At 54.3% G+C, this 19,163-nt stretch overlaps 6 protein-coding genes across 6 annotated transcripts; 2 read left to right on the top strand and 4 right to left on the bottom strand.

Moving 5' to 3' along the window:
• The first annotated feature begins 1 nt into the window (after window position 1).
• Window positions 2–1,846, top strand: BGZ61DRAFT_440846 (uncharacterized protein). The gene has a single exon (XM_046244530.1). It carries the CDS (start codon window positions 63–65, stop codon window positions 1,668–1,670), a length of 1,608 nt encoding a protein of 535 aa, XP_046110539.1. The 5' UTR covers window positions 2–62; the 3' UTR covers window positions 1,671–1,846.
• Window positions 1,847–3,240, bottom strand: BGZ61DRAFT_440845 (TAP42-like protein). Its single transcript, XM_046244529.1, has one exon. The coding sequence runs from the start codon at window positions 3,101–3,103 to the stop codon at window positions 2,051–2,053; it is 1,053 nt and encodes a 350-aa protein (XP_046110538.1). The 5' UTR covers window positions 3,104–3,240; the 3' UTR covers window positions 1,847–2,050.
• A 206-nt stretch (window positions 3,241–3,446) lies between these two features.
• On the bottom strand, window positions 3,447–5,111 carry BGZ61DRAFT_583662 (Fructosamine kinase-domain-containing protein). The gene is made up of 4 exons (XM_046256330.1): window positions 4,956–5,111; window positions 4,767–4,888; window positions 3,943–4,706; window positions 3,447–3,861 (listed from the first exon to the last, which is right to left on the bottom strand). The coding sequence occupies exons 1-4, from the start codon at window positions 5,053–5,055 to the stop codon at window positions 3,690–3,692; spliced, it is 1,158 nt and encodes a 385-aa protein (XP_046110537.1). The 5' UTR covers window positions 5,056–5,111; the 3' UTR covers window positions 3,447–3,689.
• Window positions 5,112–5,760: 649 nt separating this feature from the next.
• Window positions 5,761–11,087, bottom strand: BGZ61DRAFT_340940 (DNA topoisomerase; the record flags this gene model as incomplete). Its single annotated transcript, XM_046239360.1, has 4 exons — window positions 5,761–7,086; window positions 7,135–7,389; window positions 7,439–10,771; window positions 11,016–11,087. 4 exons carry the CDS (start codon window positions 11,085–11,087, stop codon window positions 5,761–5,763), a joined length of 4,986 nt encoding a protein of 1,661 aa, XP_046110536.1.
• Window positions 11,088–15,241: 4,154 nt separating this feature from the next.
• BGZ61DRAFT_489634 (uncharacterized protein) lies at window positions 15,242–16,919 on the top strand (the record flags this gene model as incomplete). The annotated part of the gene is made up of 4 exons (XM_046250234.1): window positions 15,242–15,608; window positions 15,659–15,780; window positions 15,837–15,921; window positions 15,976–16,919. The coding sequence occupies 4 exons, from the start codon at window positions 15,242–15,244 to the stop codon at window positions 16,917–16,919; spliced, it is 1,518 nt and encodes a 505-aa protein (XP_046110535.1).
• Window positions 16,920–17,223: 304 nt separating this feature from the next.
• Window positions 17,224–18,477, bottom strand: BGZ61DRAFT_489633 (uncharacterized protein; the record flags this gene model as incomplete). Its single annotated transcript, XM_046250233.1, has 1 exon — window positions 17,224–18,477. One exon carries the CDS (start codon window positions 18,475–18,477, stop codon window positions 17,224–17,226), a length of 1,254 nt encoding a protein of 417 aa, XP_046110534.1.
• Between the last annotated feature and the right edge of the window lie 686 nt (window positions 18,478–19,163).

Here is a 19,163-nt window from a genome sequence, read left to right as displayed (position 1 = left end):
ACTTTCGGCGCCTTCCAGACTATTGCCCTGTTCGTCACCGCAACGGTATCATCCGACTGCTCATGATAATTGAGGGAAAGCATGTCGCCATGGATTCAGCTTCCCGAGTATGGACTTTGGTGAAGCTCAGCAAGATGTTTGACTGTGGTTCGGTTATTAGAGACCTAGTGGCACAATGGATCATGCACGGTCTCAACACTCGCTTCATCGAGGTGTTGCCCGAAGAAGCTCTCCAGATTGCCTTTACTTTGGAGCTTCCGGGAGTGGCTCAGTCTGCTTTTCGGATTCTTGTCAACGAACTCGCCCTCGAAGAGGCCGGCGGCAATACTGCCAATAAGAAGCACTCACAGACTACCGTGTTTGGAAGAAAGCTGGGGGATCTACCGGACGAGCTGAGCAACCTCGTCCAACATGCTGCGCGGGCATTTATCGAACGCTTGACGAATATGGATGCCATCCTCAGAAACCCAGACATGTTCGACTATTGGAACATCGAGGAATGGAAACGACTGCGAGTGCTTGAGCAGCTTCTTGCTCAGGAGGAAGGCCCGACCGCTGCCAAGGCCTATTTTAAGATCCAAGATCTCATGAAAGCATTTGTTTACGAAATCACCGAAGCGTATCGCATGGCAACTTCGAAGGCCCTCTCCACCAGCGTTGTCGCCTACCACAGCATAGACAAAGACCGAGCTACCTACGTGGAGCCAAAAGACTACGAGACGATAGTCCCAATCATGAAGAAATTGAATCCCATCCAGATGATTCTCTGTTCCCTCACCTACAACGAATTTGGAACAGCCCTGGATTCGAAATTGTACCTCGGGAAGCAGGTCAAACTGCCAGGCCAACCCAGAATCTCCTTTTTCAAAACAGTCGAAGACGCGGGGTTCGCGGTCCAGGCAGTTGTGGATGCGAACCCGAGGCTTTCCTACTCAGAGGCATGGCAGCCATACTTTGATCCAAGAGTCTGGGGCAAACCACGCCCAATTCGGAGGCCACTGGTGAATTTGACGGACCTTGAAATCAGTATCAAGGACCAGCTGCGACCAATCACCTTGTCATGGCTCCGTCACGACATTGAACCGTCGCTTAACATAACCCGCCATCTGCTGCTTACGCTCACTAACGATGAGATGAAGTTCTTACCCCTCTGGGCAGGAGGTTGTGATGATGGAACGGGGGGTGTCTTTGAGACTCAGATTCCCCCGGCTGTCATGGGTCCCAACGGTCCGGGACCTTCGTACCATACTGGTATCACAATCCCATCTCAGCCATCAAGTGAAGGATCAATGATCGGAGATTTGGCCGAGATGAGGCTGCGCGGCAGCACAACAGATGAGTCCGTCGATGTCCATGACAGCATTTCAACAGTCTTCCGCCCAGACCGAGTCATTGCGGACGACGTCTCCATGGAGTCAGAGGCTTTCACCGCAGGCGGGGCTGAGTATGAAGCTGCCAAGTTCGAAGTCCCAGCTGACCACCAGAGCATGGGATCGGTGGTGAACATGCTCGTGGATATGGTCGTTGAGGATACCGACTCGGAGGCCCAGTCCACGGCTGCCGATCGAGAGTTGACGCCCACAGGTGACGATGACATGGAGTTTTGGAACGACGAAAGTGACAGCGACGACAGTGTTGTCTTGATCGAGACTGGGCAGACCAAAGGTTGATTGAGTAATGGTTTCTTATGTCTGGGGTAATGTACGCGAAACAAAGAAGGGAGTCAACATGCTCCCTACGTAATGTGAGAAGGCAGGTTGAGCTAGGAAGGTTGGATACGAGTATTTACTCAAGATATACATGAAGACGCACGAATAATTATGACCGTAACGAAAACAAAAAAGTTGGGGGTATCAATCGATTTTCCATTTCCTGCTCTACAAGTTGTTTCGTTTTGGATTTCTCATGTTGTCGTTCCTCCGTCCCGATTAAACGCCAGTAATGTTCACCATGCATGCCATACCCAACAAGATCTATTCCCATCTTTCATATCATCCTCGTGAAAATTAAATATAGAAAACCGCAACAAGAAAACCCTGAATATTCAACCTTAGCCCCGGTTGAGCGTGTTGCCAGCGCCCTTGGGGTTATGGTCGGTAAACTCATCCCACGCGCGCGCCTTGTACGTGGCCTGGTCCGCGGCCTCCATGTCGTCCTCGTCCACCACAGGCTTTTCCTCCACGCCGCCCTGCAGGATGTTTCCGCGGCGCTTCTCCTCGTCGAGGTACTCATCGATGGACATGGTCGGCAGGTTGTGGCCGGAGCGGAACACGCCGCGCGTCCGGTCGGTCCGGGAGCCGACGAGCGTGAAGGGCTGCAGGGGCTTGCCCTGCGTGGACAGGAGAGGCCCGCCGCGGTTCGTGAGGCTACCCAGCGGTTGGTCGAGGCGCGTGTCGTTGCTGTCGGGCTTGGCTGCGACGCTGTCGGACTCGGGGTCGGGCCGCGGCGCCTGGGCGATCATGTCGAACTCGCGATTGAGCGAGTCGAGGGCCTGCATGGTCGTGTGGACGGCAAAGGTGAGGTGAGTGAGGTGTAGCTCGCGGACAATCTCCTCGTCGCCGTGGTCGAGGTAGCGCGGGTTGCGACGCAGCACCTCGAGCTTCTCCTTGAGCTGCTTCTCGGCCTTGTAGTTTGCAATCTTGCCCTCGCGGCGGGCAGCCATGTCGCTGCCGGCGACGACGGCGAAGGCATTCGGGTCGTCGCGGTAGCGCTCGACTAGGCGATCGTAGGGCGCACTGACGAGGGAGTACCCGTCGACGAGGGCCAGGAAGCGCTCGTAGGCGGCGCGGGAGGAGGCGAGGACGTCGGCGCGCTCGTCGAGCTTGAGGCCGGGCGTGCGCTGGACGAGCTCGGCGTAGTGGAAGTCGAGCAGCAGGTAGGGCAGGTCGGCGGTGGCGATGTCCTCGGCGGCCTCGTTGGGCGAGAAGATGGCGACGCGGGAGAGCTGGTCGCGGGCGCGGGCGTAGAGCGCGAGGGCATCGTCGAGCTCGCTGCGGTAGGCGGGTGAGGTGGCGGGGAGGGTGGTGATCTCCAGCACGCGGCGCTGGTCCTCGGCGGCCTGGAAGATGGACTTGAGAGACTGGGGCTCGTCGGAGGAGACCATTGCGGTTGTTGGGAGGGAAGGGTGAGCGGGGAGGGGAAGAGGAGGAAGAGGAAGAGGAAGATCGGAAGATATGGCAAAGTGTAGGTAGAGAAGATGCTGGATGGTGGTTTGTAAATCCCATTAGACTAAGGCCCTGGTCCGCGGGGTCGTTGGTCGTTAGTCGTTGGTCGTTTGAGGTAACTTACCCCTCATCGTTGTGCAGATACATCTAGCCCTCTGCAATCCCCTGTAGCTCGCCCCCTATGCCCGCTAGTAAGCCCGCGGATCAGGGCCTAAAACGGGAGTTTGCGGATCTGGCCCTAGATGGCTCGTGCTGCCGGAGCCTTGGTACCTGATGTTATGTCAATGATATATATATATGGATTCTTCGGCCTGGTGCCCAAACTTTTCTCTATACTGATAGAGCTTTGCAGTTTCCCTTCTGCCTGTCCGATGGCAAATTACCTTCGCCGCCCCTCCGTTACCTAGCCGAGCACCTATCAAGGCCTACCGGTGGTCACTGATATATGCCCGGACTCCACGCGTGTGACACTGAGTAAAGAAACTCAACTAACAGAACGCCTAGTTTGGTCCATGGTATTTTCCTCTACCGTTTCTTCCGAGCTTCGATGAAGCGAGCCACGTCTGAAGGGTACTCTTTCTGCCACAAGTGCTGACCATCCGCAATTTCTCTAAACACCTCGCCACCTAATTGGTCTGAACTTTCCGGCGCCTGATAATGGTACTTTTGCAATAGATACGCCATATTGTCGAGAGCCCTAGACATGAAAATATTAGTCGAACCATGACGGAGTGATGCAGAATGGGGTTTAGATTGAAGGGACGGGTGGCAGGCCTACCTCCGTCGAGTGACATGGCCAGGATTCATGGACGAGTATACCAAGCATGGCTTCAGGGTATAAAGCAAGAGCCTGTCGTCAAACTCGTCGACTGGCTCGCTTCGTGGATAGTGGTTAAAGTAGGAGCTACAGTAATCCAGCTCATGCATGCGGTGATGTCGTGTTCTCCACAAGGCGAATTCCATCTCATGGTGGGCGTAGTAACCGCTGGAGTCGAAGAGATAGAGCGTGTCGGTATCGGCAGCTGTGCCGAAATTGCCATTCCATAGATCTCCATGGATGAAGCAGGGGACGATGGTCCTGCCGTCCTTCTCGAGGGCGCCGAGCAACCTGGGGACAACGTGGGTGATGATGGGCACAATGGCTGCGTGCATCGTATCCCATCTTCCGTTGCTCAAGGTGTTGTAATGATAGACTTGGTAGAGCATCTTGGCAAACAGCGTCTGCCACTTGGACTCCCAGCCGCTGAGGTAGCAGAGCATGCCGTCGAAGAGCGGTCCATCGGTGCCGGACCTGTCCGAGGTTCCGCGCGAGACGGCGTGTAGCTTGGCCACGAGGCTGCCGGCCGCGTCAAGGTCGGGCAGGACGCGGGAGACAAAGGGGACGAACTCGGTGATCAAGTACGAGCACTCGTTTGGCGACCGGAGCGGGACGCTGCCCCAGGTCATGGGCTTCGGAACATGGTTGGGGATGAGGGAGTATAGCTTGCACTGGGCTTGGTACTCGCTCTGAAGCATGTTCCTCCCAGTGGCTCCCATGGCGTACTGGAGATCAATCCATCATCAGCCATGCCATGCCGCGCGGGAAGGGATGGGAGATAATACCTTGACAAAGAACTGCACGTCGTTGCCCAGCTTGTCCTTGGCCTGGATGAGACCGATACGGAACCAGGAACCGCAATCCCCGTGATCGACACCGCGTTGGATGACGGTTCCAGCGGGCAAGGCTTGGCCGCGTTAGCATCCTGGGCGGAGAGAGCTGGCTCTGCGAGACCATCACCAGGGTTGAACCACCTTTGAAGACAGCATCGAACAAGGGAAACCCTCCGTCCGCGTGCCGGAGGCTGCCGTGCGCCAGGTTGTCGGCATCCCAGGGCGACGCCAGTTCAATCATTGTGGTGGCCGAGAGTCGAGGCTCGCTTGTTGCGATGCGAAGACACGTCTTAAGTAGTCTACAGCGGCATTCCAAAGCAAGTGGCCAAGGTTTAACACAGTAGCATCACCGCTTTGTTGTAGTTTTTTTATATCCTAAAAATCAATAATTTATACGAGACATGATTTCCAGCAGATCTAGCCTTTTCAAGATGCAGCTGTTACTGCAGCTTATTGAGTTATTGCAAAAGGTAACCAGTTGGACTAGAAACCTTAGTCTGTCTGAGTATACTGTTGACCATTGAATGGACTGGGTATATAGTCTGTATTATTGGTACTATTGTTGGTGTGTTTTTTTACTGTAGAGCTTCTAGTCCCCCCTCTGGTTATGTGTGTACTAGGGCACCCTCTTGATATAGGAATAGGACAAGACAACACAGACAACATGATCAAGGCCATCAAGTGCACATAGTAATAGAACATTCATATTTCAGAGTTGGATATCAATTGCGATAATAAAGCTCGGCTCCGGAAGCAAGTGACCACGTCCCTGACTCCTCAACACATAGCCTCCAGATGTATCTCATATCATGCCCGAGCCTGTGGCTGCAAGGGGCTCTTCCAGGAAAGTGCAAAGGAAAAGTAAAACTAGCAAGGCGAAACAATATAACTGACAGTATCATGGGAAGTGCCGCAGACAATACTCTTGTCCGTCGACTTGACGAATCTAGTCCTCATCATCATCCACCTCAAATGGATCTTCGCTCTCGTCGTCGTTCTGCTGGTCCTCCATCATCGACGAGTCCTCGTCGTCAATCACAACTGGCCGTCTCGCAGCCGCTGCTCGACCTGGCCGCGCCCTTGCAGCCGGTCGGGGAGGAGGCGATGAAAGTTCTTCCATTTCCTCATCCGAATCATCATCTAGGACACTCTTCTTTATGGCCTTTCGAGCCGCGTATGCCTTTGCCGCTGGGGAGAGAGTGCTGGCCTTTGACACTGCCTTGGCTCTGCTCTTCGGCGCTGCCTTGGGTGCGGCCTTGGGCTTTGGCTCAGGCTTGGCATCGTCCTTGGCCTTGGCCTTCGCTCCAGCAGGACGACCTCGGGGTTTCTTGACACTGGTAAGGCCTGCTACCGTAGCGCTAAGTGATGTGGCCTTGGAAACTGCCGGCTTGGCTGGAGAAGGGACCGGGTCATCATCAGACAGGAAGCTGTCGATGTGGTCTCCCTTTGTCGCGGTCTTGTGAGGGGAAGACTTGGCCAACATCTCGTAGTTGGTGTCGTCAGGGCTGTCAAAGTCAAACGACTTGGCCGACTTAGTCTTTGGCTTTGGAAGGCCACCGGAGCTGCCATTGCCGTGGCTTGAATCGGGGCGGTTCATGGCATACAAACTAAGTCTGCCGCCGGATGACTCGCCCGCCGGCTTGTCGATTCCCTTGACAAGCGCGCCGACGTCGCCGAGCATCTGGTCGTCGTCACTCTCCGAGTCTTCGTCATCGAAAATGGTCCTCGCCTTGGATGCAGCAGCCCGCTTGGTGCGAACAGGAACAGCTTCAACTTCTGACTGCGACTGCGACTGCGCAGCCTTGGCTGCTGATTTGCCCTTGCCGAGTGCCGCAAAGTCATCATCGGAGAAGTTGTCAGATAGCTCTACAACATCAGACTCCTTCTCCACCTTGACCTTGGGCTTGGAACTGAACGTCTCTGTAAACCTCTGGGAACTCTTCGTCTCCTTGGCAGGCGCGGCCTTGGCTGCTGCAGCCTTGGGTTTGCCGCGGGCCTTCTTCTCAGGCTCATAATCGTCTTCATCCTTGACCTTGCGGCCACGGCCAGCACCAATCTTCTTCGACACTCGGCGGCCCAGGCGGCGAATGTTAGTTTTGATCTCGGCAGCAAGCGCGAGCTGGTTGTCCCACTCGGCCATGAACTCGTCAAGGTCTCTGCACCACAGGTCCTTCTCATTCAATGCGAGAAGGTCGTCGTGCTCAGTCTTCTTTTTGGCAATGGCATCCTTGAGCTTCTCGAGACGCTCGGCCGTAAGAGACCAAATGGGCATCTAGTCCGCGTCAGTAATTGAATCAGCTGCACCCGTCGTTGTCCTTACCGAAAGTAGGTAGTCGTAATCGCGAGCGCCGCCGTCTACAGCGTCAACTTCCTCTTCTGCTTCTTCTTCGTCTTCGTTCGACTTCTTTTCTTTTCCTGGTGGGAATGCCTCATATTTGCGTTCTCGAAGCTCCTCCACAAGCAAGCTCTTCTTCTTTCTGCCAACGACAAGCTCGCCATCAATAATTTCCTTGATGAAGCGGGCCTGGTTCTTCAACTTGCGGTAGTCGGCATGGTACACACCGAGCCAATATTTCTGGGAACAAGTCAGCAACATATTTCGACATTTAGAGCAGTGCACAAACCTTTCGCTGCAGGTACATGTCCATTCGATGGCAATAGTACTCCTCCAAAATTTCCTCAACCTTCTCATACTTGCGGATTCGGCCCCGAGAGTCAAAGGCTACCAGGTTGGATGTTGCTACTTGCTTCAATAGCTTAAAACGCTCGAGTATGCCCTCCTCGAGAACCTTGGGCATGAATTTCTCGTCAACCATAATCTCAAAACGGACAGTGTTGTGATCGTTGAACTCCTTGTAATCTTTGATCCAGGTTGGACCGTCACCGCCACTGATAATTTTCTCAAGCTTGGCCTTGAAGTCATCTGTCCACACTCGGATGGGCAGTTCAGTGATGATAACCTCGTTCGGGTTTTGATCGTCTCGGGTGGCAATGCCATTGAACTTGTAGCGATCAGGTCCAGCCGCCTTGGGTTCACCTTTCCAGCCACGGAACCAAGGTGTCATGGTCTCGAAAGGCTTTTCCTCGTCGTCATTGTCGTCAAGGCGACCCATTCGGCGCTTCAGGTTCTTGACGATTTCCGCAGGATGGTAGTTGGGAATCGACGTGCTCCAACCGGTACCAATACCGTCAGCGCCGTTGACAAGGACCATGGGAATGATCGGCGAGTAGACCAAGGGCTCGATCGGTTTTCCATCGTCAAATTGAGCTTCCAGGTTAGGCTCATCTAGAGGGGAAAAGATCTTTCGGGCGAATGGTGAAAGGCGAGTGAAGGTGTAACGAGGGCTAGCAGCATCTGAACCACCGGCAAGTCGGGAACCGAAGTTTCCACTTGGCTCTAGACAGTTGATGTTGTTTGAGCCGACAAAGTTCTGAGCCAAGCCAATGATCGTCTGCTGAAGAGACATTTCACCGTGGTGGTATGCCGTTTGCTCGGAAACGTAACCAGCCAATTCGACCACCTTCTTATCCTTTACAAGGTTTCTCTTGAAGCAAGCATAGATGACCTTGCGTTGACCAGGTTTCAGGCCATCGAGCACGGAAGGAATTGAGCGCATGTTGTCAGCCATGCTGAACAGGATCAGTTCTCTGTTAACGAAGTCGCCGTAAGTGATCGACTTGGTTGAGTGGTCCAAGAAAGTACCCGGAACAAAATTGCCGAGCCACTCCTTTCGCGCGTCTGCCTTCTTCTTGGAAAAAGCAAGTTCAAAGAGTTCCGCCTCGTCTGGTTTCATGACTTGGAACTCCTTCAGATGCTCGTCGAGGTTGGTGAAGTAGACTTGGGCATCCTCGTTGGTAGAGGATCCCAGACCCTTGAGGTATTTGGCCTGCCATCTGGACTGCTCGTTGGCATGGGTCTCTTTCCATTCTGTGTACTGGGGTTGTGTGAAGAAGGTCTTCAACTTCTTGGGCTTCTTCGGATCGGGTCCTTGCCAGACCTTGACAATGGGCGTGATAAACTCACGGAAGAAGTCGGGAACTTGTAGGAGCGACGGGAACTGCACTTGAAGGAAGTTGATGAGAAGACCCTTGATATGACTTCCGTCATGATCCTGATCGGCCATGATCATCAAGTGACCATATCTGAGACTCTTGGTATCGGTGTAAATCTGCTTGTGTTTGAGACCCAGGAATTGCTTGATGTTCTGGATTTCTTGATTCTTTGTTATTTGATCAATGGATGCATCGCGTACATTGAGCATCTTTCCGCGAAGTGGGAAAACACCGATGCGGTCGGGATCAAGGATGGCTCGGCCAGACACGGCTAAACCCTTGGCGGAGTCACCTTCTGTCAAGATCAGAGTGCATTCGTGGCCACGTCGTGTGCCAGCCAAGTTGGCCTCGACTAGCTTGGCGTTGCTGACACGGGAACGTTTGCTTCCGTCACTCTTTGCCATCAGCTTGTCGGCTTTCCGCTCCGCGAATTCCATGATGTTTTGGATAGCATCTGATTTCGCAATCTTCTTGAGAAAGTCTTCCCCAAGAACACACTTGCTACCAAACTGGCTCGTCTTGGTCGTCATTTGTTCCTTGGTCTGGGATGTGAAAGCCGGGTTGTTGACAAGACAGTTGACAAAGATGAAAATGTGATTACGGAGATGGCTTTGTTTCAAGGTATGGCCCTTCTTCCTCTTGTTAAGAGTCTTGAGCAGGTAAGCCGTGACCTGATCGGCGACGTAGTTGACGTGAGTGCCACCACTTGTCGTAGCAATGGAGTTGACGAATGAAACTTGCTGGAAGGTACCGTCCGAAACAGCGAAGCCAACCTCCCAGCGAGGATGGCTCTTGTCTTTGTCCATCTCGACGGTGCATGTTGGAGTGCCACCCTCCTCGTCGGTTCTATCCTTGGCAATCGACTTGGCGTACAGATCGCAGTAGGCCTTGAAGTCCTTGATCTTGATCTGTTCACCATTGAGGTGGACTTTGATGCCTCGGACCGTTCCGACCATGTCGTAGACTCGCCGGAACAGCAGGCATTCCAGGTCATCGTCGATGCCTTCTGACATACCAAACCGTTCGTAATCCGGCTTGAATGTGATGCGGGTGAAGTCAGATGACTTGCTGGATGTGATTTTGGCCTTTTGCATCTTCTGCATGTTGTCCGTCCACGTTTGCTTGTAGCGCTTTCCATGCTCGCTATCCTGACATTCAAGATTGAATTCAGTGCTGAAGACGTTACAGAGCTTGGCTCCATAACCGTTTCGACCACCAACCGTCTTCTTCTCGTCATCGTCGAAGTTGGAACCAGCCAAGAGATGGCCGAAAATGAGCTCGGGGATGTAGATCTTCTCCTTCTCGTGGATCACAACAGGAATACCTTTACCGTTGTTTTCCACGCTGATGGTACCATTCGCACGATCGATGTTGATCTTCATGTAGGTCATGGTGCCGTCACGTTGCTTGTTGTCAGCGGCGTTGACGAGGATTTCGTCAAAGATCTTGTAAAGACCAGGTACGAAGGTCACGGCTCGGTATTCCATGAGGGAGGTTTCCTTGTTGAAAACCCACATCTGCTGTTCCGTCTTCTCTACTGATCCGATGTAGGTATCAGGACGCTTGATGATGTGCTCGAGCTGGGTCAATTTTTGGTATGTTTCGGTGGCGGTCTTCTTTGTCTTGGCCTTGGGAGGGCTGTCGATGATCATGCTGTCGTTTTCGAGCTCCGCCAAGGGAACTCCAGAAGACTTCTTGGGTGGCGGGTCTTTTTTTAGTTTCTTGGAGTTGGGAGGGGTGTTTGAGAAGCCAGAACCGTCGCTCATAGCATCATCATCGTCGCTCTCGGGCTTGGGGCGCTTCTTGGTGGCGGCGGCGGGCTTGGTCTTCAGCGTGGTTTGGACCATCTTCTTCACGGCGGGTTTCACGGCGGCTTTCTTTGGGGCTGCCTTGAGCTTAGGTTTCTGCGACGGCGACGTTAGCAGCGGGTTCGAGGGGGTTGTTGTTCGCGAGGGCTCCATTGCGGCGGGTGTTTCTTGCATGCGCTGGCAAGGAGGTGTTGAGATGTGACAGAAGGCAAAGAACGAGTCGTTGGTGGAAGCAGAAAAAGTAGCAGAAGAGGTGCCAGCTGTGAGGCAGCTGTGCGCCCGTGGCAGCCACTGCGCAATTCACAGTCGGTTGAACAAAGAAGCAAAGGCAAACACTCACAGGTTCCATGACAAAGCCATCGGACTCGTCGTCGAGACTGAAAGCCGAGGCATCAGAGGCGTCGGAATCCATTTTCGTGGTAGATTTGAGCACTGCCCTGGCTTTGGTGGCCAAAGTGGATGTTGTCGACAGAGAGAGTAGAGGCAACAGTGGCCGACAAGGGAGAACAGTCAATGGGGCAGAGCAGCTCAGGCGAGCAAAAGGTGAAGCTCGCGCGCAGATTCGCGACAACAAAAGAGAGGGGACGAGATGGGCCAGCCTGATGACTTTTACCATCAACCAACTACAAAGAGCGAATGTTGTTGTGGCAATCAGTGTCCCGCGCGTAAACAAATCCCGGACGCGACCCCTGCGGCCCTGCGACATCCCGGATGCCGATAGTGGAGACCGTGTTTCGACGCCTCAGGCCATCGTGACTGCCCAGGACTGATGACCCACACTTGGGCCTGGGCGCGATTGCACCTGACTCAGCAACCGAGGTACAGTACCTACCAGGTAGCTTCAAGCTTGGCCCGAGCAGCATCTTCAACTTATCTTGTCAATTCAGACGGTGTTTGTACGCCCCAAGATCGACCCGTCTTTCCAGGGCAGCTGTATATGCTGTGGCGCTCAATTCGAATCGGCCGATATTGAATCGAGATACTCAACAGCCTGGACTTCGAGGCCTTCCTGTTCCACAAAATGTTGTTCCTGGATGCAGCAGCCACTAATAAGTCGTCACCACAAGTCGTCACCAGCGAGCGCAATTCGTGGGAGTCAGGCATCACAAATGATCTGAGCATCCGCCGCAGAGAGGTATCGCACGCTTCTACAACACACCCAGAGATATCGAATGCCTCTACAACACCCCCAGAGGTCCATAATGTCGGCTTCATGCTAGAGCCCGGTCCATTCGCTTCCTAGATACGCACTTGTCACACAAGTTTGACAGAACCGGGCACTCCCCAATCCGGGCAGCCGACCGCTACGCGAGGACTGACAGCTGTCTGGTTGTCGAGAATCCACTCTTGCCGTCTGCCTTCTGGCCAACCCTGTCGATTCTCGAAGTCAGACATGCACGGCTCCAGTTTTGACCGGTGGGCCGAGTCTGGACGTACAACAGTCTGTGAAGAGGCACCCTCTCTCACCCAGGTCTGTGTCGCCCCAAGCCCGGACGCAAGGCCTGGTCTATACTCTCCGTTCCACCGTCTTCGAGACCAGCGTGGCTGATGTTGGCCGTATCACTTGCGTGAAACTGACGAACTTTTCATCGTTACGCTCCCAGGCTATTCCGTCACGATTGGCTGATTCCACTGACACAGGAGCTATGAATCGTATCTGTTCACTCCCATTGCCCCTGTATCGCGCTGAATCCTGTTTAGGCTATCGAGGTCGAAGTCGACCTGTGATAGCTCCTGCCATCCAATCTCAATCTCAAGCTATCCCGGAATACTTAGGCCCAGCTATGCTTCGCTTGGGAAAGTCGCTGGTGATGGCTTATGCAGCCTCAGCATCCACTGGGTTGGGGAATGACCATCTCCTCACCCACTCCACGCTCACTCCTCGCGGCCACTCGCAAAACGGGTAGCCATATTTACACGTCTCTTCAGGGGCCTGTCCAACGCGGCATGCCGGGCGACACCAGCCCATGCGGCGTGCGCCTTGAGCTCCACAACTTCAGAAAATTAGGAAAAAAGGCAGGCTGCTCCGAAGTCGATGCAGGGAGCCGTCTGGATGACCAAGGTTGCACTCCGCGTGAGGCAGTGACAGCTCCTCGCCTTAGTCCTCCCGCCGTCCCACACTGGATATTGTACAATCATCTGAAACTATCCCTTGAGTATCAGAGATTTTATCTCCGTTCTCTGTCTGGCTCTAAGCGTGGAAGTAGGCACTCTGAATACGCTCACAGCTCGGCCCGACGGGCTCATGAAGAGAGCCAAACAAGACGCCTGCCTTGGACGGATGGGTGGCGGGGTTCTCATTTATGACAGGCAACCAAGGCTAAGCAGTCTAAGCCTAAATCCAGCGTGTGCCTAAGTTACCAGTCGTAACAGTGCTCTAGTAGGGTGTGTTGGCTCTCCAAGTGTCTGACATTCGCATTCAGTCAGCGCCTCCGAATTTAGCACAGAGCCTGAAAAGAAATCGCAACATCATTCGCTGAGAATCATTTTATCTCTAGCGTGGACGTTGGACGCTTGGATGTGTTGGTACCCGACCCGTCGGTTGGTTGCAGCAAATGTGATCAACCTCATCAAAGCTTCTGTCTACATATCCGCCAGAGGATATTGACTCGAAGGCCAAGGGATGGCACTCTACAAACACAGTGCTTTTTGGGAGATTGCATGGGTACCGAAAAGTCGTTCAATTGGACGTCCTTCGTGGGATACAGAGACAGTTGTACCGATCTACCTAGCGACCGCCAGGGGCCACTCGAGTGATTGCCCAAGCACCATGCGAGTTGGCGAATCCCGGCATTAGGGGGAACTTATGCCCTGGCCGGCACTGTACGGCAATCAGAAGGCTTCTCAAGAGTTTGAGCAGGTGTCCCTATCGGGCGTAGGCTTGTACCCCCTCGGACATTTTTCTTGTACCTGTGCGCCGGCAAGCCCGCGTGAGTAACAAGAGCCGGCAGCATGACAGCTGTGATCTCCAGCGCCTTCGAAAGAGAAGAGAGGAAGAGAGAGTCAGCTATCCTTGTTTCTAGAAATCTCCGTCGAACGTTTTTGGGCAGCAGAGGATGAGTGAGTGGAGGAGGAGGCAGACATGCACACTTTGGCTCTTGCGGACCAACATAAAACTTGGACTTATTTTTACGGCATGGTCAAAAAGGAACGCTAAAACATTCTCCAAGTTCTGTTTGCTGGGGTCAAGGATCCTGGAAGGTATCTTCACTCACATCAAACACCACACAGTCTAGCCGGCTCTACCCAAGTCGGTGTCACTTCTCATCTGCCATAGGGGCACGTGGAGCGACTCGGGCGAGGTTTGGAAAATGAGCATGAATTGCTTTCACGACTGGCAGACAACAGAAAGCTTTTGTTGTCCTGTCTTCACCGAGCGGACCGGGGTGGGAAGCCCCTGGCGATGGGCGATGCAAGTACCCGTTGGCGCTCCAGTTCGCCCAAAGCTTCCTGAGGTGGCTTCAAATAGTGAGACATCAAGGATTATGCCCCAAAGGGCTTGCATTTGCGATCGGCAGATTCAGGTGTCGCCCCCGCGACTTGCGGGACGTCCCATCCAGCTACAGGATATTGTTAACGAGCAACTCCCGTTCTGGCCAGCGGGTTTCCGATGTTGGAAGCACCTGCAGTCGGAAACGGCTAGGTTGTTATTGGGCCTGGTTTGGGGGATACACACCACGGGAGTGTGACGGAAAACGGAGAGCAGAGCAGCAAGGGGCGACGGATGAGGGCCGCGCTCTCACCCCCAGCGGCTTCGGCCTACACGCCCCTGTTGCGGTTCTCTGCCTTTCGGTCTTGATGCGGAGAAGACAGCATGAAAGCACATGGCGAAGTTGTTTGATACACTGGACTCCAAAATTGTAGGTGTGGCCATTCTGGTGCGCGGAGGCTCCGAGGCGACATGTACCGTCGAGGCTGTGGGACACGCCGCGTCTCTACTCATCAAACTACCTTGGCCCCCTCGTCCTGGCTTCCGGTCCAAAGGTTACAGGCTGAGTCGACTTCCTTCATTTAGAAGTTTCGCACCCACCCAACCACGTTGTCTGGTCATCTATCACTTGGTGGCGTATGCTAGGCTTCGCCAACGCAGAGCGGTGGGAGTTTGCAAACGAGGCCGTCTCATTTTAGGCATCCCGCCAGAGGGAGGAGACAAAGAAAAAGACACCGAGAATATCGGTCAAGCCAACAGACGTCGCTTCTAGCTGCCGGAGTTGCAGCCTCCGTCCGCAAGTGACTTAAGCCTCCGGGCGAAAGCGACCTAGGGTTCCTTGTCCTTGACGCGTCGGGGCAAGAGGACACCGCCTGGAAGACTGTCCTGCCCCGAGTTGTTTGTCAAGCTTGAGAGTGACTTGAGTGGGAAGAGTTTCCACTCACTGTTACGCTGTCTGTCCTTCCCTGCAGTTTCGGGGTTGGGTTATATCACGGGCGCCGCCCACCGCCCCATCCAAACCACCTGGTTCATCCCCCCCAACAGCGACGAGGCTTCTTTATCCCTCCAAGACCACGTTGAGGACCTTACCTGAAAGAAATTCTGTTTTTGGCCCCTGGCAGACGCCGCCGTTCGCCATGCTGTCTCTCAAGACCCTTCTTAACCCAGCCTCTCCCCGGCGAGAGACTGCCCCCTCCTTTCATCCCATTCCTGCATCTTCCTCTCTCATCTTCTCTGCCAACACGAGTGCCTCCACCTTAGCGATGGACCGACCGATTATGCCTCCTAACCGGAACAGCACGGGGCGAGCCAACTTGGCCAAGTCGAAGATCCGTGCCCCCATCAACTACCCCCCATTCGAGAACCTCGATGATGGTTCTGTCATGGAGATCAAAAGGTTTGGGATCCAAACCTTTGGGTCCATCCAACAATCTTGCTCGCACATCCCCTACAACAGCGGCAAGAAGGGCTTCTTCGAGAAGACGGGGCGAGAGAGCTTCGAAGGTACGTGACTCGGTATTGCCCCCGACCATCTGGCACTAACAACGACGCAGTGTTTCGATACGAGTTCACGCTCCCTGGACCTGGACAAACTATTGAATACACCGTCATGTGGGACTACAATGTTGGGCTTGTCCGCATGACCCCCTTCTTCAAGTGCTGTCGATATGGAAAAGTAAGCAATCAGTTGTCGCATTTTGTCGTGACGGTGTGGCGCTAATAGTGGAAAAGACCGTTCCAGCCAAGATGTTGGGTCTCAACCCAGGCCTCAAAGAAATCTCGCACAGCATTACTGGAGGCTCGATCGCCGCTCAAGGTAACTTGCTCTCTCCCTGTGGATCTGCAAAGCCCCTACTAACTCGCTTGCTAGGCTATTGGATGCCATATTCCTGTGCCAAAGCAGTGTGCGCGACATTCTGCTATCCCATTGCTGGGGCGCTGATCCCCCTTTTTGGGGCATCCTTTCCTTCTGAGTGCTTCCACCCCGACTCTCCAGACTTCGGCCGTATGACTATCGACCCGCAACTGGTCAATAGGGCTACCCATGAGGCTGAGTTTTCTCGTCAGCAGCACATGAACAATATCACTTCAGGCTTCAGTGGTGCTACTAGCTTCCCTCGAACCGTCCGCCCAGCCACCCTCAGTCCTTTTGATCAGGACGAAGGCAGGTTCCAACTCAGACCTCGCCTTACCTGTGACTCTTCATGGATGCCGGAAGATACGGAGAGCCACTACCATTCGGTACCTAACTCTGCGTCGAGCATAGGATCTGGGCTTCAGGGGTACACGTTACCATCGCGCCCCAGCTCGAGTTGGACTTCTGCCAACCATCCCAGCCCACAGTACGACTTGTACCCTGATCCCAGCCCCTACCTCAGTGCTGTGCCAAGCATCCCGTCGCTCCAGCCTCGCAACACATCCTCGCCACCTGGATGGAGTCCTAAACGACGACTGGACTACGAGGATTCAGAACACGGCTACAGAGCCAGCGCGAGCCCGATCATGGGCAACATGGGCAACACAAGCCATGTAAACTTCACAAGCAACACGGCCAATACGAACAATATGAGACTCAGTTCTATTCTAGCGACTGGATCCCCCGAGCCGACTTTAACACGAGAGAGAACAAGACCTGTGGATGAAAGAGCTGAGGATGCGGCTGCGGTGCTATTGCTCCTGGGCGGTAGGGAACAAAGCCGCGGGTCCTATACCGCGGCTGGCCCCCCTCCTGTCGCCCCAACCGGGTTGATATCGTCTGGGCCATGGCTCGACGATGAGCATCCGAGAAAGAGGCAGCGGACAAACTCGTTTTAGCTTCGAGGCCGCACTGCAGCCCGTAGCGGCGTCGACTTGGCTAGGAGGGTATCTGAGCCGAGAGGAGTTGGGAGCATTTGGAAAAGTCCTTGGTCCAAGGCAGCTAGTATTGGGTAGACAATTCATCTCTGGCAGGTGTTTTCTTTTGGGAATCTCTTTTTGTTTGCTTTCAAATTTGTTTGGACCAGATGTTGCACGTTTATACCACTAGCAAATCACAACACCACGGGTAGTCTATCAGCCGGGTCAATCATCAAATCATCAAATCACTTTTCCGTCATTGCCTTTGCCGTCCCGTTCCCACTTAGTTCGCCTGATCCTCCTCGCCCTTCTCTCTCGCCCTCTTGGCCTTGTGCTCCTTTACCCACGCCTCGGCCTTCGCCCGCGGCACCACAAAGATGCGCACCACCTCGTCTACAACCTCGACCTTGCCCGTTCCCAGCACCTTGAGGAGCGACACGCGCTTGCCCATCTTGAGCAGACCGCCCTCGCGAGTCTCGACGTAGCATTCGACTCCGGCGGGAGTGTACTCACGCTCGCGGTCCCAGGGCAGCGGGAACACGTACGACAGGTGGTCGTCGAGCGACTGCGTCTCGTTGAAGGCCTTGATGAAGTCCGACTCGAGGTGCAGCGGGTACAGCAGCACGGCGGGGAACGACAGCGTGCTGCGCGGGTCGTCCTGGTCCGGAACCAGCTCCAGCTTGGCGTCCTCCATCTCCGGCGGCTGGGCCGTCGTGCGAGTCGGGATGCCGCGCGCACGCAGCGCGGCCTTGAGGAGCAGCGCGCGGCGCTTCACGCGGGCCTCGCGCTCGGCGACAATCTTGCGCTGCGAGTCGAGCTGCTTGGCGCGCTTGACGAGGTCTTCGGCCACGGCCTTCAGGCCTGCGTTGTTCTCGTCCAGGGCCAGGCCCCGCGCGCACACGTCGTCGGCCTCGGCGATGCGGTCCACGGCCAGCAGCGCGCGGGCGCTGCGGTAGTGCGCCTTGACATTGCGTGGGTTGAGGCGGATGGCGGCGGCGCAGTCGGTCCAGCAGCTGCGATAGTTGCTGAGGGCGAGATGGCAGGCGGCGCGGTTGACGTAGAGGGCCTCGAGCATCTCGCGCTGCTTGGCCATCTCCTCGTCCGAGTCGGGCTCGCCCTCGGGGTTGGTCGTCACCTCGCCGCGCGTGCGCTTGCGCTCCTCGAGGAAGAGGATGTTGATGCCCTTGGTGTAGAACTCCTTGGCGTCCCCGTAGCCCTTGGTCTTGAAACACTCGTTCCCGCGATCCTTGAAGTCGCTGCCGTTCTCCAGCGGCGTTCCCTCGTAGGCGAGGGCCTGCAGCGCCGCGATGTCGACGTTGTCGGGATCCGCGTCGTCCAGATCCGTCATGAACAGCGGCGTCCTCTTGATTTCCGCCACGACTTCGTCAACCGTCATTCCCTGGCTCGTCTTGGCGATGGCATGAGCCAGCGGCAGCTCAGGCATCGTCGCCTCGCTCTGCGGCTGTGAGTCGGAGGCATCCGGCTTGGACACCTTCATGGCCTGGCCAACTTGGTCGACGAGAGCATCCATATCCATTTTTCTTGTGTTTTAGAGCCTCGTACGAGAGCAGCCCCTTTGACGTTGAGAAATGGGAGCGACTTGGTTGGGTGGACTCTGTCGTTCCCCGTCGTCAATGAGTGACTAACTCGCCGACTAAAATTTGACCATCTTCTCCAACTTTCGGTGGGTGTCCAAAATCCTATTGGGCGACGCATCTCGACAACAAATCTTCAATATGACGTCGAAACCCGAAAACAATAGCCCCCATTTTACTTGAAATTAATTTCTTTACACTGCGAATTGTTACATCGTCTATTTAAACATCACTGATTCTTCTTACCACGCAACTTGTGGGAGACAGCACGCTTTGACGTAGGTGTGAGTCGATCCAGCTCCATTGCCTTCTATGAGCATCCATGAATGTTGACCCTGATCTATAAAATAAAAAAGGAAAAGATTTGAGCAATAATAGGCAACAATTAACTCCCATGCTCCAATTCCAGCGCTCTCCTCCGATGACTCAAAACATGCAAGCCAAAAAGAAAGCCAACCGCTTGAACCAAGACAATACCGAATGGTGCAAAAAACAAATAAAACTTTTGTGTTAACACTGGAAAACAACCCCAAACTCCAAGCCGCTGATCCAACCCAAACATATACATGTACATCGTACGCTGTTGACTGATTTCTCGGCCAAAGGTGCATCTCTCAAAAAGAAAGTA

This window comes from Ilyonectria robusta, assembly GCF_021365365.1.
Source record: "Ilyonectria robusta strain PMI_751 chromosome Unknown BGZ61scaffold_2, whole genome shotgun sequence".
NCBI classification, from domain to species: Eukaryota; Fungi; Ascomycota; class Sordariomycetes; order Hypocreales; family Nectriaceae; genus Ilyonectria; species Ilyonectria robusta.
The sequence above is the reverse complement of the archived record's forward strand: the minus strand, read 5'-3'. Positions and strand labels throughout refer to the sequence as shown.